Raw genomic sequence first — 18007 nt, forward strand, 5'->3', positions numbered from 1 at the left:
CAGAATCCCTAGGGAGCAGGGGCAGGGCTTTTCAGTAAGATGCATACCTCCGTGGAAGTCATCAATTACTGAATTTGGCACAGATTTAAGGGGTGATCCTTGTACTGTGTGTCTACAGAGCCGATAGGGATGTGGTAGTTGCTCTGTCATGGGAACCTCTGGATCCTAACTCCTTTGGATCATTTTTTATTGGGTGTCTTGTTAATGTCAAAACAGCTTATTTATGCCCTGGATCAAATGTAACTTCAGGTAAGAGGTGCTGAAATGCAGCTCAACAAACGAAGCAGAAAACCATGGTAGGGAAGTGAATCATTTTGGATCCTTACTGTGGTTTTTGATCTCACTATAACTTAAATTTCCTTTGCTCTCCTCAGAGCTGAGGTTTTTCTTCTCTAATGCACCCATTCCCAATTTTATCCACCAAAACTGAAGCTGTCCATTAAAAAAATAAAAATCTCAACATGACCACTGAAATGATACAGTGAAAATTAAAGATGGTACAGAACTTCTGTTGTTGCACTGGAAAATTTGTCTTAGGAGCAAAGCAGATGACTGTTACCAAAGAGTCAAAGGGGCATAAATGTGTTTCTGGGGGGTGGAAGTTCTTCAAAGCTTGGGAGCAAAACTGGGTAAATAAATGAAGGAAACAGTTAAGAGAGAGGAATGACAGAAATTTTACTCAGGGGTAAAACATGGTCTCCATTGTGGCTTGATGGTGGCTAAAAGGATTAGCCAGAAATGTTGGAACCACATAAAGAAACCTCCTAAAGACCTTTGCATTGCAGCCTAGGACAGAAAAAGTCATATACAGCGCAGAAATGAGAAGTTAGTGAAGGAAAAATGAAGGTCTGTAATGTGTTTTAAAAAATTAATAGAAGGAAGTTAATAGGAAGGAGATGAAAGGCAATTTCACATTGCCAAGCCCCAGCTACTAATGCCTGACAGAGCGTGTGGCTGGGAGAGCTGCAGAAATGGGTTATTTTTACTTTGTTGGTTTTGGGTGGAATTTCCTAAAGCTGGAGCAACTTGGAAATAAAATCTCCTTTGAAAGCCAGCAGGATCTTTATTCCCAACAAATCTACTTGCCTTTTGAAAAGTCTCACCCTAAGTGTATGTACTACATGTCATAAAGGAATACTGTGTTATATGTGAAGCCCTGATTAGTCACAGATTTACTGGAGAATAGGGGGGACATACAAAAATGATGGAGTTCAGAATTTAGATAAGTTAGATAAAAAGGATATGTATTAAATCACTCTTTTATCATCATCCCTTGCCATAGAAGAATGCTGATATCACCCAGCTGCTTCACCTGCTCTCTTTTTAAGAAAGACTGAAATAATTCCAAATCATTTTTATGACACAGCATTTTGGATCTCTTTCAGTCATCCTAAAAAGTTTAGCAGCGCTGTTAGCTGGAAATTAAGCAGCCCTTAATGGGATGACACGATGTGCATGTTGGGTGGAAGCCTTCAGCCTAGTGACAATTTTTATGGCATTACACACAAACATTTGACAGCAGAAAAATAGGTATTTTTATCTCCTCTGTTGGCACTTTATGAATGGAGAAATATTTCCATTTGCAGTAGCAGCACTTGTTTAGGAGCTACAGAATCAGTGGGTTCCTACCTGGTTTGATGTTGTTGAACTCCTTTTCTATGGTCTCTTCAGTGGTTGAGAGCATAAGATTCCTCACATAGAGAATCTTTACTGCTGACATGGTGTCTTCATCCACCTCCACTTCTGGTTCTGCCCAGTCAACAGCGATAGGGTGCCCCCACAGCTGGATCCTTCCTTCAAAGGAATTGGCATGGTCAGTGTCAGACAGGCTTTGGTTCCTCTCATTTCTGTTCACAGACTATTTCATGTGCAGTATGAGCAGCAGAGTAGGCCAAATTCTATAAACACAGCTGAAAAAAGCCTTTGTAGCTCAAAGCACCACTGCTTCATGAACTCATTTCCAAAAGCAGATGGTCACACTAGGAGCATGCTCACACCAATACCTAGATGCCTGCAGAAGTGCAGTGTCCAAGAGAAGTGAAAATATGGCCTGATTCACTAATGTCTGTGTTCCCTGGAATGCTCTCCAAAGGGAAATGTTTTAATGTGTTTATAAAAATGCCTTTGGGCTGCAAATATTTAATTCCCTAGGTAATAGGAAAGGGATCCTGGAGTCCTAGCTGGATGAAATGAAGTGGTAACAGCAAGGATGACTGTATGCATGTATTTGGAGTCATATGGACCTCACTGGCTGAAGCTGCAGCAGAAGAAAGGAGGGACAGAAAAAGTAATGAGGCATAAAACAGGGAGTAGGTGTGGAAGATAAGTCCATGGGCTCTGTACACACTGGATTGAGCTACCGAGGGGCAGAAAACAAAAAAAGCAAATAAAGAGGTAGTTAAAGGCAATGTTGTCGTCACGTTATCACACTGAGCTCCATAATCATTTGCACTGAGTCACCTAATCCATTAAGTAGTCAATTAGAGATATTTAATATGTAATGAAAAGGGACTGCCACAACCTTGTCTTGAAGCTGTAGGAATCACAGTGATGAGCAGCAGGGCACTGGGTAAAGCAGAGAGACCTCTGTCTTCACCTCCTGTCTTCTCCAGATGGCAATGATACTCGGAGGAGCACCACTGAATGCTGATGGCAGAGCCTGGGTGGATGTCCCCACTCCTCAAGGCTCAACCCTTCATCCATGGAGAAGATGCAAAGGCATCTAACCTGAGCATTTCACTGAATTCAGAGAAATGCCTTTGTCCCTACTTCTTTATGTCTGCACACATGTGTATGGTGAATGTGGCCATTTTAGGTTTATAATGAAAATAAATTTATTGTTAAGTTAGACTTATGGTTAAGTTATATTGTATTTATGGAAAATTCTATTGAATCATTTTATATGTGCCAAATTAGTCAATTCATTAAGAACTGCTATTGTTGAGCTGATTAGGTATTTTTATGATTAAGAAATCCTTTAGACCCAAACCATTGATGCAGTCTAAGGCTAAGTTTGGTGAGGGAGTCCAGTCTGTTGTGACTCAACAAGATTACCTTTTTGAATGCCTTACTTTTTCCCTCCTTACACCTTTGTGTCCCTAGTCTCTGCATAAATCATTCTAGATTGCTTTAATCTGGATTATCTTTGTGTTCTTTATCTACCCAGTAAGTAATAGAGTGAATCTTTCCATAAAACTTTGAGTTTTAGCAAATTTATGTTAAACCTGCTGTTGCTGATAACTTTCTAGTGATTATTTCAGTGACCTAAACCACTAATTGGCAATGGAGGGGAAAAAGAAAATCCTGCAAAACATCATTTGCCATGTCCAAAATGGTATCCTATATTGCAGTCTGCTGGGACAACCCATCTGAAATGGGATGGGAGTTCTAAAATTAGAGGGTGAGGATAGAATTTGGAGACATGTTTTTCTATACTGGAAGTGTAAATTATCAAACTAAATGGAAAGATGCCATTCCCTCTGAATTCCTCATGAATGAGCTGGGACTTGTGGAGCAAGGCTGAGCTGATGTCCAGCTTTCAGCACTGTCCAGTGTGATTTGAGCTGTCAGTGACCAGAAGTAGGGATGGTTGCTAATGGCCACGTGGCCCTTTCTGAATGGTTACTGTCAGTTCAACAGTAGAAATAATGACCTAGGTAACTTGCAGCAAGGAGCTAAGCTTGGTGCCTCTTGCTAAAACCCAGTCTTCCTCCACCCTCTTGTTTAGCCAGGAGACAGGACAATGTTTTCATTTTTTAAATGAAAACTCTCCATTTCTGAGCATTTCTACCTCTTCTACAGAGCTTCCTCCAAGTGCAGTGAGGTTCAGATTAAAGGAAGCATCTTGATAATGATATTCAATCTCCTGTGCAGCCACTGGAGATGCATTCAGTTCTGGCTTGAAACTTTTTTCCAGTTCCTGCTGTATGTTTGCAACATCAGAATACTCTGGCTCCTGCTCAGGCCTTTGAATTTCCCCAAACTGTTTACCAAGATGTCCTTAAATTGGAACTCCCTAGCTCACTGCACGTGTCTGTTCAGGGCTACGTGCTTGTTCCATCTGTCTCCCTGTCTTTGCTCAGGATTTCAAGTGCTCTGTTCCCTCAAGACTGCCATTGGCAGCTGTGGCTCTGCCTGCTTCTGCCTTCCTTCTCCAGAAAGAAACCATGGAAAAGTCATGCTGAAGCACAGAATGTGCTCTCACAACCAGGGAAATGCTAAACTGATGTGAAAATGCAGGATAAAAGGAAAAATAGTCAGTGTGAGATATCCCACAATAGCTAAGTGTATTCTGTACTTGAAATCATCCTCTCTTTTTTCACAACAAGAAAGAAAAAGGATTTAAATTATGCAGGATATTTCTTGCATAGAATGAGTGAAAGAAGGCTGGTGGGTTATGAACAGGTCTCAAAGCAGAAGGTTTATTGGATGCCTTCAGCAGCAAGTGAGCTTGGTTTAACAGAGCAATGCAGGAGATGCTGAGCATGAGAAGGCAAGAGAAAATTGGTGAAATCACTGCAAATGCACTTAATGTTAAGTGACTTCTTCATCTAACACCTGTTAAACCTCTCTCTGCTCCACAATACTCTTTGACTGTCCTCCAGCACTAAATTTCATAGACTTTTTCTTTATATTTAAATCCTAATGCAATTCTTCATTCAAAGTTTTCATCCCACATGGAAAATACTAATTATCAGGAACATCCTCAGCACATTCTCAAGACTGAATCTGTTCTTGGATGCTTTCCTGAGTGATTCTCTCTGAGAGGCCATAATTGTGGCTATATTTTATGCATAACCCAGATGTGCACAGGAAAAAAACCATCCTACAACAGAGCTGTATGGATACACACAGCGAAATCCATCCAGCTGTATTTTTAATACATTCAGGCTCCTAAATGACCATCATGGGTAATTAGCATGGTGCTGCATCAGGGGCTGTAGTGAATCACCCACCCCTCATCAGCCAGCTGTGGTGCATTGGGGTCCCTCCTTGCTCTGAATCTCTCTAGCAGCTGAGAGCAGACAACCAGCCACGATTGCTTCCTTAGGAACCTGAGTCTCCTGGAGGGGTTGGTGTCACCGCAATGCAAGGTGGACATAGGTGACCCCTGAGATAAAGCCAATCCCTCCCATCCTCACCATCTGTACTAACCTGGGAGCAATTTCCTTCTGGCCATGGCTGCTGCCCGATGGCTTTCATATTCCACAAAGGCAAAGCCCCTGTTTTTGGTTTTATCAGCTGCACTAGGGTAGACAATGACATCCACGACACCATCCGTGACTTTCTTCATCTCTGCTAGAATTTCCTCCCTCTTCTTTGTTTTGGGGATCCCTCCCACAAACAGGCGGCAGTTGTCCACGCTGGCACAGACTCCCAGGAGACGCCCATTCCTGAGCACAAACAACATGGCTGGTTTGTCAGGAAGCAGGATAAAAGAGGGAGGACCTTCCCTACAAAGACAGGCTGAGAAGGTTGGGGCTGTTCAGCCTGGAGGAGAGAAGAATCTGAAGGGGCCTACAGGGAAGCTGTAGAGGGACTCTTTGTTAGGATTTGCAGTGACAGAACAAGGAGTAACGGGGAGAAATTGAAAGAGGGAAATTGAGATTAGATATTTGGAAGAGGTTTTTCCGCTGAGGGTGGTGAAACACTGGCACAGGTTGCCCAGGGAGGTTGTGGCTGCCTCAACCCTGGCAGTGTTCAAAACCAGGTTGGCTAATGCCTTAAGCAACGTGTTCTGGTGGGAGGTGTCCCTGCCCAGGGCAGGGGGTTGGGGCTGGATGATCTCTAAGGTCCATTCCAACCCCATAACATACTATGATAGGGGAAAAGATTGAAACCAACCTCCTCTTTTATCCCAAAACATGAGGTCAAATGCAAGGCCTCCTGCTTCTGTGTCATATATTGTTTGGGATATTCAAGTGGTCTTGCTCAACGAAAAAGTCAACGTGAAGTCTAAATTTGACATCAAAGTCAGGTAGTGCAATTGGGATGAATGATTTGAAATCAGGGAGAAGCCAAAGCCAAATTTTGCTTTTGCTTCCTGGGATTCTTCCTTTTGCTATTTTGCAAAAAAAGGTTGCTACCTGTGCCTGTGACCACCCAGGGGCACAGCAATGACTCTGGTGTTGTCATCAGCATAAGCCAGATTTGTAGTGTTCATCAGTGACTTGTATCTTCCCACTCACCATTGGGCTTCATGGCTGAGGTTTCGGGGAAAGAAAATCCCTTGCCATGGAGAGTCATTGTTTGGGGACTCACTGATGCCAACTGTTGTGCAGACTTCAATGTAAAAATTTCCTTACATGCACTTTGTCTACCTCTTCATGGTGAAAGTATCTCTTACGGGTCTTGAGAACTCAAAAACGTCTTTAGAGGACCCTTTGGAACAAGAGAAGGAAGGGGAGCAGGTGGAGGTCAATGAAGACCACCACCTCTAAGACCTTCCAACCTCTGATGCAAACAATCATATTTCCAAGCCTTCCCTATGTGCCTTGTGATCTGCTCATCCTTAGGGCTGCTAGTAAAGCAGTTCACAACCCATCTTTTTTAATTAAAAACAAAAATGAAAGACATAAAATTGCCAGAACAGTTTATCTCAAAAGGTTTTAAAGCAAAGGCATCTACTCATCCCACTTTGAACTAGGAAAAAAATTTAAGTGTGGTTGAAATCAAAACAAAACATATTGACGGGTCCATATGTTGTTGGTTTCTGGGTGTTTTGTTCCCAATTTTTAGTCACAAACATGAGGGCTTTTTTTTCTGTTCCTTTCTATTAGGAAATATCACTGTTTTGCCAATTGGTTTCCATCCTATTTCATAAGTTTTTTGCAATGACTCTCTCTCCCAGAACATATCAGCAGTATCTGTCACGAGAAGGACTGTGAATAGGAAAAAATCAACAACTAACAGCCTGGAGGGGAACATGAAATAAACAGCAGTGGTTAGGGGACAGTTAATTTGATTTAAAGCAAAATATTTGTTTCCAATATTCTGATAGATTTTGGTTGTTGTTGTTGTTTTGTCAGGAAGAAATTTCCTGCAAAAAGTGCTGACTCTGATGAGTCCTACATATTGCCTTTGTACTAGGGCATAGAGCAGTGACTGTGTAGGGAGGCAAGAGGTGATTTCCTCTCAAAATTTAGGTATCTAAATAATTCTACCCCAAACCAGCACACCTTTCTCTAGGCTGCAAGTAAAATGTACCTTACATAACAAAATAGATAATTCTATATAATTTATAGTTGATGTGAAGGTGTTTGTCACACTTACCTAATTTCATAATTATTGAGCGTCTTTATTGCATTCTTTGCCTCCTGTTTATTGGAGAAGGTAACAAAGGCATAGCCCCTGTTGTTGCCATTAAAGTCCATCATCATTCTCATTTCATAGATTTTGCCAATCTGCAAACAGAAAGAAATGGGTTTGTCAGCAAGGTGGGAGGTGTTTCCTTGACTACATCACATCTGAGCTCCCTTAGTAGCCTGGGCCAAATCATCACAGGATGACAGACTGCTTTGGGTTGGAAGGGACCTTAAAGCTCAACTCATTCCAACCCCATGCCATGGGCAGGGACACTTTCCACCTGACTAGGTTGCATCAAGCCTCATCCAGCCTGGTCTTGAAATAATCTCCTGTTCAGCACTGAAATGTAGCTTTGATCATCACTAACCTCTGCAATACCTCTACCTGCCATTAGGTCTTACTTTTTCACATAGCGGTATAAGTTCATCTTCAAAGAGGTCTCGAGGTAGTTTCCCAATGAATATCTCACAGCCCCTCTCTGGTGGAGGGCCATCCCAGCCGGGTGGTGGTCCTCCATATTTCCTCTGCCCATTTTCCTGCCATGGAGAGAAAGAAAAGAAAGGTTTAGATACAGGTTCTTAAACATGGATCTAACCAACCCCTTCTCAGGGAATGACACTTAAGACATGCTCTGTTAGCAGTGAGCTGGAGGTAGACATCCTCCTTCCCTTCCAGAAGAAGCTCTTCATAGACTCATCAGAGATAACATAGTGTGCATTGGCTGTGCCACAGCCAAATCTGTCTTGCAAGACTTTGATAACCAGTTAGGCTGTTGGTGATGTACCGGAGAAGGATCTGGTTTGTACTACCTGAGTTTTGCTAAGGAACATGCAACTTAGTTGCTACCTCAGATGTCTAAGATGGATATAGTCAGATAACTCCTTGGAAAATGTAAATCTTCCTGACTATAGGAGGGTTATCACTGTGGACTGTGTGTTAGTCATGGTCTGTGTAACAACACTTGCAAAACTGATGACTTATCATGACTCTTATTGTAAACAGTTAGTAATATTGAAATCACCTCTTGTTTCAGTGACTGATGGAGAACTTCCTGCTCTGCAGACCAAATAAAAGACACTGGAAAGGTCATGTTTGAAAGCAGAAGGACTTTCCAAAAGCAGAAGGCATCGAGACCTCAGAATGTGCTAACAGGGAGAAAGCTGGTCATGAAGGTAGAAATCTTGGAGAGAGGTGTGCACAGAGTACAAGGGGCCAGTCAGTGAGCTGAGGCATTGCTGGCAGTAGGTGATGCTGGAGCCACTCAACACCCTTGACTAAAGATGTTTGTGACAGCAGTTGATCTTAGTGAAGAGGAAGCAATGCTTGGCACAAGGTGTGGTGAGGATGTGGGTATGGCGAAATGATGCCCCCAAGCCCCACCCCTTCCTGCACCCTGGAAGCAAGGAAGCCCTTGGTCTAACTGTGCCTGGAATTTCAGAGGGAGCCCAGCTAGGGAGAGGTCTGGGCAGAGGAGGTGACAGAAACAGGCCCACAGTGGGGACAGAGGAGGACCATTGATGGTGGGTGGCCATGCGTGGGGCAAAGCATGACAACTGCCTATGCAGCAGTTTATTTAGGCAGCAAGAAATCTTGGCCCCAAATAATATTCAGAGATGTGAATACCAGTCAATACTTCCTCTTTCAGATATGTTTTTGCTAGATGAGTGTGTCTCTGTTCTCTCCTATTTTTGATCATCTTGCCTTCCTTCCTTCCTTCCTTCCTTCCTTCCTTCTTCCTTCCTTCCTTCCTTCCTTCCTTCCTTCCTTCCTTCCTTCCTTCCTTCCTTCCTTCCTTCCTTCCTTCCTTCCTTCCCTTCCTTCTTCCTTCCTTCCTTCCTTCCTTCCTTCCTTCCTTCCTTCCTTCCTTCCTTCCTACAGTGATTTCCTGCTCCCAGAGGAGCTGAGACTCCAGTAATTTTTCTAGTTTTGGCTCTATGACCAATTCTTTAGTCCTTTCCCACTCTGAGATTATTCCAGACAAGTGAGTGCCTGTACAGCTGATTTAAGAAGAAGGCCTAAAACATGTAAGCAAACAGGGATCCTTACAGGAAAATAGGAATATACCACAAACTCCTTTTGTTTTCCTCAGCCTGTAACAGGCCCTGAATTATCCATGCTTATTCTTGTTTTGCAGATGTTTTCAGCATAGTGTTGGAGTCATGGGGACGCTTAAATTTGTGACTGAGGTGGTGTATGAGGAGACATGGCAAGAAATAAATCCTTTCCTCAGTCTGCAGTGCCTTCATTTGTGGCTTGAAGGCAGCAGCTCAAAAACTCTTGACAAGCTCAAGACCCCTTGACAAGGGGTCTGGAGGGAAGGAGGACTTCAGCCACTTCCCAAAGAGGAATGACCCAGGTGTGTATTGAGGAAGAAGGTATTTGGCTGCACCCATAGACAGGTTGGAAGAAAAATCCCTAAAATATGAGGAAATTAGGAGAGGGTGAGGAAGAGAAAAAGGTAAAATAGTAAGGTTGGCATGGAAAGGGAAAGAAGAAGAGAAAGAAGATGAGCAAGATGATGTTTGGGGAACAGGGGATGCTGGGGGTTGAAGTCTGTGTCTTAGGAATGAGCTATAGCCAGATGTGACTGTATGAAAAGCTGAAGACTAGGATAAAGTAGACCAGGATCATTTCAAGGCCACATTGGATGGGGCTTGGAGCAACCTGGTCTAGTGGAAGATGTCCCTGCCCATGGTCAGGGGATGGAACTAGGTGATCTTTAAGGAACCTTCCAGTCCAAACCATTTTGTGATTCTAAGAAAGCCACAGTAAATATAAGACATAGAGAAGTAATTTCTCTTCTCGGCCAGGTAAATCAGAAAGCCTTCTCAAGGGCAACAAGGTGATCTGCTGTCCTGCTTGTGGGGCACCCATGGTTAAGGGCTCTAGGAAAATGCTTTTTCATGTGAGTCTCAGGTTTTGCTTTGGGCTGTTGTGCCCTCTAGTGCTATGCAAAGCAAGGCAAAGTTCAAGACCTCCACCTGCCTAAAATTCTGTCTTTTCAGTTACTTCTTCCAAGAGGCAAGGTCACCTATATCAATTCCCAATTCTTGCAAAAAAATTGGCTTGTTTTGGTCATGCTAACTTGTGGGAGAATTTCTGTTTGCTAACGGACATGTGAACAATCCAGCCTTGCTAGCAGGGCCTGAGCAAGCTGCAAGCTAAGCTGTTCAAGGACACAGCTGCAGCTGGAATGTGAGAAAGGAGGTAGCAAGATAAGCAGCTCCTGGCTGTGGGATGCAGGAGCTGAAGATGGTTAGAGGTGGAGAACAATGATTGGGGCATTTTATGACTGATATGTTAATAACCAATTATGTTGTGTGTAAGGTGGGCTAGTAACAGTAGTTAACCAATGATAAGTGGGCGCTTATAATAGGTGTGTATAAAAGAATCACTTTTGTAAATAATAAAGGTCAGTCACGAGATATTCAAGAAGATGATAATGGCGTCGCCTCTTTGGATGCGAACTCCTGCACTAACTGAGAAAGACTTCTTCAGGTGACTTTGGAAGGACATTCCTAGTCTCCACCTGTCCTAATCAGAGAAGGCTTTGCACTTGGAGACCTTGAAGACTTAAGTGGGAGCTAACCTTTGTGCAGGTGAGGCACCTGCCTCATGTGTACTTGTGCAAGGATCTGTAGAAACAGTTGTGATATGTTGGACTGCCCAACTTAGTCCAACCACGCTCTTCTGAAACTCAGTTCAGTGGGTTTTCTTTGCTGTAGCCATGGCTGTGAGACAGGAATCCCAACCTTCTCCAACATCTAGCTGTGCTCAGGGCTCTCTTTTCTCCACCTTTATCATAATTTGGCATCAAACAACAAATTCCTAGAGGAATAAGTTCCTGCTTCGTGAAAGACAACATCTATTACATGTACTTATGGTCAACACTTAGAGAAAAACAGAGGGAATAGGCATCAGCAAGGAGCACTTCATGCACATGAATTTGCTGTTCAAGGCCCTGATGAAGCTTCAGGATGAAGCTGGACACTGCACATAAAAGGTTGTGACCATGAGTTCCTACCTGGATCAAATTATATCCCGTTCGCTGAATTAAGGCACGGAGGGCGGCTTCTTTCTGAGTGCCGGTCAATCCATCCCCGGATTTGTGATTTGATTCCATTGTGAGTGATTATCAGCAAAAAATCAGGTTAATTAGGGGTGCTCACTGCAATCAAATTTAAGATAAATTAAATAAATTAATATGGCTAGGAGGAGAAAGTCTACCCTCCTGAGAAAGTCAACAGGATCCTTCTGCCTAAATCAGTTCTTTTTGCGATATAAATGAAATAAGACACCAGAGATTATGGAAAAAAAGCAAAAATATCCCCCTTGCTGCATGAAAATATATAGCATGTAAACTCCTAGTCAGAGTCTGAATAGCTTTCCAGTGAGATGCAGAGGGAAGCCATAATCTCTCAGTGCACGTCTGAGCAGGGAAAAACATGTAAGATGCTTAGTCCTGTGCTGAGTACACAACGATGAGTCCTTTATGTGATTGCCCTGTGTTGACACAGGGAAGGGAACCTTGTACCAGCCATGTCCAGCACTTTATGAGAAACAAACCCTAGCTCCAAATTTGGCCTATTTTTATTTTTACAAACAAAGAACATAGGAGAACTTCAGATCTGTATCTGGGCATTGGGTTGGAACAGCCTGGGTTAGAACAACCTGATTGGAATCTCCTTGGGTTTTGATTGAGAGGTGTAGATTTAGCTCATAGCTGTTTATATGTTTTTTTCTTAAACTTTGGGGTTTGGTTGAAAACATGATAAAACTCAATTCTGAATCTGGCTTGGGTTACACACTGGCAAAGGGGCATTTATAAGATGCTTATAAAGATGGACTCACTACCTGTAATTCCTGGCTGCCCGCTTTACCTGCATGCTGAGCTTTGAGCTTGTCCAAATCCATTTGTATGCACCAGACATAGAAAGAGGATCTGTAGGTGCAACACTGAGCTTGAGGCTTTGTGACCATGGGCTGACGTTGAACACCAGTTGCCTCCTTGGGTCCTTGTAGCCAGGGCTGTGGGCTAGTAGGACCAAGAACTTCATAGTAGGAAAATGATAAATTGGGTCATCAAAAATGGTTGTTACTGTCTTAATTTGCTTTTAATTGTAGAAAGGTGGAGGCAAGGAAAGGTGGTATTTCCCAGGCTTGCTTGGAGAGCAAGCAGAGCCAAAAAGGGGCTGGGTTGGATGTATGAGGGATGAAGGGGATAGGGCACACTGGGACCTCCCCATGACACAAGGATGGGGAAGGGCATGGGATGGTCATGGGGATGCTGGGTGGGGGAGAATGGAAATCCAGAGAAACAGAGGCAGGGTAACAAAAAGCTTGAAGGAAGATGGATTGCTGTGGTTGCACCCTGAGCTAGTGCCAAATTTTGGGGAAACAGCCGTAAAAAATCCCTCTGTACAGCAGGTCTCTTGGTGCACATAACATGACTGTTGCACATAAAGAAATGCAGGTAAGGAAGTACAGTCTATCTGGCTACAGCAGATTTTCTGAGCATGCCATGATGCTAGAGAAATAAGACAAAAAGCATTTTCCAGTAACCAGCCGCTTAACACCAAAATCTTTTATTAGCACATGCTGTGTTGGGGGTTCATAGAAGAGAAAGCTAAGGTTTGGGGTAGGCCACTTTGCCTTTGGACATTAGTTGCTCTGTGCTCCCATGTCTCTGTATCCAGGAAGACTTAAACAGGTGCTTTAAATTTAAGTAGATGAATTATTCCCAGCACCAAAAATGGGGCATAAGCCCAGGCGTTTGGGGGATCTCAGCCTTGTGTCTCTTGGATTCTGCCACACCAAGCTCCAGAGACTGCAACTGAAATATTTGGAAATAAAGATACCTTTGTAATGACAGATTTTGGATTGCAGAGATTTGTGAGACCCTTCTGATTTGATCTGACTTTTTCCCATGTTCTTCAGTGTTTTAATTACTATCAGTGTACAGGGACTGGGAGTTGGATGGTCCAATGCAATAGCTCTCTCCTGTCTTTAATTCCAAAATGAATGTTTTCTGCAGCATCAGGAGCCCAATTATTGGTTTGTTTTGCCCTTGCTGAGGGTGGCAGCAAAACCCTGTTGATGCTTGCAGTACCTTATGGTATCTGCCTCCTCTGGAGCTGGGGTTCAGCATGGCACAGGGCAGGACTGGCACACTGCTGTGCATAAACCAGTTGGATCTTTTCCCAGGCTGCTTAAGAAGGAGAAAGTGATTGTTCAGAAAACCTGTTAAAATCCAGATTGATTTTGCATCCTTCCCTGCCTGGGCAGAAACACCCTGTAGAGGAAAGCTCTGGCACACTACAAATTTGGACTCTTATATTTTGCTTTTACTGCATCCTGGTTTCATCAGGGGGTTGAATGATCAAACTGCAGAGCTTGCTGCAAATTTGCACAGTGCCCCACTGGTCTCTGTTAGCAACTTGACCCATACTTATGTAGCTGAAGGCTGGGACAGAGGTGGGGCCGAAAAGGGACAGCTACACTCTGCAGAAATCTCTAGTATTTGCTGCCTTGAATTTCAGTTGTTTTTCCTTCTCTGTCAGGTGTATCAGTGCCGCAGGACCGGATTGCAGCTTGGGGGCTGCCGCGGGTGCCGGAGCGCCGGGCAGGGCTCAGCCAGCAGGAGCATCACACCATCTCCTCTCCGTGCCGGGAAAGCAACTGGACCGCAGCCAGGCGAACCTCGGCGGCTTTCCACAGCGGCTGAGGTTTGCAGCCTGTCCCCAGACGCGACCTAGATAGATGAGTAGTGCAAGGGCATTTTTTTCCTTCCCTCCCCCCTCAAATTGCACTATTTCACACTGCATTTCCTACAGGTTCGGTGCCTGCACGGCTGCTGCTTTGAATGCATTTGCACGTGGAGCCTTAAATGCCATAGATCTCTTCTATACCTCTCCTCCAGGGAGGAATGATTTCCAGTAACATCTCACCCCAGGTGATGGTTTCGTGCTGAGTGGTGAGCACAAGTCACTGGACTGGGGGATGGACAGGAATAGAGCATTTTCCTGGCTGATGCACTTACAGCAGGAGATACATCCCTCTTTGGCTTCTGTCGTATTAGATACGACAGGCAAACTCTTCTGGGCTCTTCTCATAAGGCATCCTGCAAAGCTTTTAGGCTCTAGACCAGCCTGTCTAGACATTGGTGTACTCCAGGATATGCTCAAGCAATCCACTAGGAATAAAGGAGCAAGACCATTCAAGGTTGCATAAAGTATTAATCACATCCACTGCAAAATCTGGTGTCTTGGAGGGTGTGTTAACAGTGATCTGGCCTTAATCTGTACCTAGTACTTCCACATGCTCCTGCCTTTGAAAACAGGACTTTCCCATACAAGAAGTGGGGAACCCCATCCTCCTGGATGCCCCAAATTGCCTGAAGCACAGCCCTCTGCAATTGGTCCTCCTGCAAGTGGGGTCCAGGTGGAGACCTCCAGCCCAGGATACCTCCAGCCTGAGTTACTCTCCAAATCTTCACTCCTGATTCTGAAGGAGCATCAGAGGCTATGACTGGACAATGCTGCACACTCAGAGCTTGGACACACACACAGACAACCCAATGCACCACCCAGGGATGGCTTTGTAGCACCACTCTTAGCAAGATTAGATCACTCTATTTAATTACTAGCCCTAAGTAATTCACAGCTAATTGATAAGCCTTGTTGCTAAAGAGCTTTCCTCCCCTGGTGGGGTTTCTCTGGGATGGAAATGGAAAACATCCCTCTTTTGTTTTTGAGACACAACAAATGTCAAGCACAGTAAAACAGGTTTTCAACCTCCCAGGTTTCCAAGCACTTCTTCTCTCCCCCCTTCTCTCCTACCTTCTTTGGCCGTAGGACATCTAAACACCTTTTTGGACAGGGCACTTTTCCACCTCCACCACCCAAGGGTTCATATCATAGAATCAGAATCATTTTGGTTGGGAAAGCTCTCTAACATCATCAAGCCCAACCCTTAACCCACCACTGCCTAGTCCACCACTAACCCATGTCACTAAGCCACCACATCCACACATATCCATCAGTGCATCCAGACTATTTCCGGGATACAAGTCATGGTGGGATGTTTTATATCTGAAACTGGTGGGATTTCAGCACTTTCCCCTTATTCCAGGCACCAGCTGCAGTCCTTGCAGTGGTGCTGGAATATTTTTACTTTAAGAGTAAACGAGGAGATCTGCTATCACAGGGGAAACATGATTGGTTTCTCTTCTTCTCCCTGGGCCACGAATCAATTAGCAAATCCACCCTCACAGGGGGAAACCCCCCTTCCAGGAAAATGTCAATGACCCAAGCAAATTAAGGCAGGGTTTTAGCACTGTGTTATAAAAAGAATGAAGCCAACCACACTTAGCTGAAATAATTGTTCTGGAATTTAACCAGTTCCAGGGATTTGCTCTTTTGATGGTTTGCTATCAATAAGGGCCATTATGCTAGAAAGAAAAGAAAAAGAAGCTGACGGAGGTTGCATTTCATTCAGATGTTTATGTTGAAATTAACACCTTGGGAAATGCAAACTGTCCAGGTGCATTTCCCATTTCATCCTCATTTCCAATGAAATTTGTAACAATACTACCAAGTAATCATGGTCACAGAATCAAGAACTCGATGCCCTTAGAAAAGTTACTGGTTTTACCTTATATCAGAGCATCACTGTGACTGATTTTCCTCCCTCCATTGAACACTCTCATTTATTTTAGGATTCTACTAATCCTCTAAAATGCCAAGGCAAGAAAAGGTACTTTTATGCCTTGCAGACCTCATATCAACAAGAAACAAACTTATTATAATACTGCTTCACCACTCCATGACTTCAACACATGGTTTCCTTGGCTGGTAGTAGAGGCAGATCCTATGATTTTGCTCTCCCCATCCAAGAGCAAGATGAATCCAGAAGCTTTTATCTCTAAAAATTGGATTTTACTTCACTTTTGGGTTATTTGCTTGGAAAAAGGGGAGGCTGTTTCCACAGTCAAAGGTTGTCTCCCATGTCAGGACCTTTGCTGAGAGAAGGAAAGGTGGTATTTGAGGCCAGACCCTGCCCCTTTGCAGGCCTTTCGGGGAAACCTGGTTACTGTTTCCATGAATGAGATAACAAAACCATGTTTATCCTGAAGGGATCAATACACCTTCCTGTCTGAATGCGTTGAGCCCCCTGGACACATCTAGTAAAGGCCATTTTGCTGCAGTTCTCCCTTGGTGCAATCTCTCCCCACAGTAACAGCCTTCAGAAAGTCTGGATAAGTATATTCACTCTTTACCCTTAATAACCCAAACAGGTAGTTACTAGAGAAACTCTTTTCCTTTATGCTATCAGCTCACTTTTTAGGCTTTTGGAGCCCTTTTCCTTCCTCACAGCTCCAAGCAATATATATTCATTTCTGTACATACATAAACATGTAGAAGACTTCATTTTCTTCCCAAAACAGACACTTGGAGCTTCATGAACTGCCACTAGCTCCTTGCTGGGGTGCAACATGCTGCAGGACGGAGTCCAGTTGAGCAACACAGCATGAGGCTCTTGTCCCTTTCCTTTCCAGGGCATAGGGCTGTTTTCCAGCTCAGCTGGTTCCACAGAAAGTGGGAACTCAGAGGTATTTGCAAGAAAGCAGGATAAATTCAAAGTAATATGAAAACATTACACACATTGCAGCACATGTGCCATGAGAAAATACTTCATATATAAACTGGCATTTCTTTTTGCTCAGCCTCTTGTGGCTTCTCTCTTTGAAATACCTTTCCTCTTGCACTCTGTTTTTGCAGCACCAAATACACACAAAATGCCCCCAAAAGCCCTTTCTGAGGATTAAAGGCACCTGATGCTGAGCCCAACCTCCTTCCCTCGTTTTTCTTTGCAGCATCACATGCTGGGGACTTTGAAACCAACCTTCCTCCCATGTCTGCTCCCACCCAAGCCTGCTATTTCACCAAGAGAAAAGAGCTTAAGAGAAGCATTTTGCATTGGGCGAGAGCCTGCTAGCTTGGAGAGATATGGGAAAACTGAGATTTTTTTAGGAGCAGCGATTGCCTTCGATATGGAGACTGACCTTTTGCAAAGCAAAGGAGGGATAAGAAGTCGGCTGGAAAGACCTCTAATGATTAGCCCTAGAAAGTTGTGCTTTAACAAATTGAGACTGAATTTTCGCAGGGAAAATCCCTCCTCCCCCTCCACCTTGTCTGGCTTCACCTTTCTGGCAACGGCTGGAGACCAGCAGGAGGAAAGAGGTAAAAAAAGGTGCCCTTGCACTGATGCTGGGCAGAAATCACACAAAGCCCCTGAGGAGCCCTTCTCTCTCATCTTGCTCATCAGAAAACCACAGCGAGTGATTTGGGGCTATGCCAATGTGTGGGTCCAACCACATGGTGCAGGGGGGTCTCAGCCCCCCAGTCCACCCCTGCTGGAGTCAGGCAGCACCTGAGGCAGCACCTGAGGTGTGAATCTGACATGAGTCACGCTGTCTGGGGTGGAAGGCATGCAATGGAGCTGCTCCTGCCCCATCCTCACCAACAGCCCCATTTCACAGGGGACCCACTCCCCACACCCCTAAATCTCAGAGCAGAATGAGCAGCTACATACCTGAGCAATTTTGGAGATCACCACCCTGGAAAAAGTTCTCCTTGATTATGGAGAGTTTGCGACGTGTCACTCTGGTTATTCCCTAATCATCATATCAAACTCCAAAGGT

The 18007-nt window shown here is 44.0% G+C and overlaps 1 protein-coding gene across 2 annotated transcripts in view; it reads right to left on the reverse strand.

Moving 5' to 3' along the window:
• The window catches only part of A1CF (APOBEC1 complementation factor), a 22765-nt gene extending 11337 nt beyond the window's left edge, over positions 1-11428 (reverse strand). For both annotated transcript variants that reach the window (XM_009071397.1, XM_009071396.1), the window contains exons 1-5: positions 11330-11428; positions 7707-7841; positions 7273-7403; positions 5155-5393; positions 1630-1794 (exon numbers count right to left, since the gene is read on the reverse strand). In XM_009071397.1, coding sequence (XP_009069645.1) covers positions 1630-1794; positions 5155-5393; positions 7273-7403; positions 7707-7841; positions 11330-11428 — 769 coding nt within the window. The remainder of the gene's footprint in view (positions 1-1629; positions 1795-5154; positions 5394-7272; positions 7404-7706; positions 7842-11329) is intronic.
• Positions 11429-18007: the final 6579 nt, after the last annotated feature.

This window comes from Acanthisitta chloris, unplaced genomic scaffold (assembly GCF_000695815.1).
Source record: "Acanthisitta chloris isolate BGI_N310 unplaced genomic scaffold, ASM69581v1 scaffold15163, whole genome shotgun sequence".
Lineage (NCBI taxonomy): Eukaryota > Metazoa > Chordata > Aves > Passeriformes > Acanthisittidae > Acanthisitta > Acanthisitta chloris.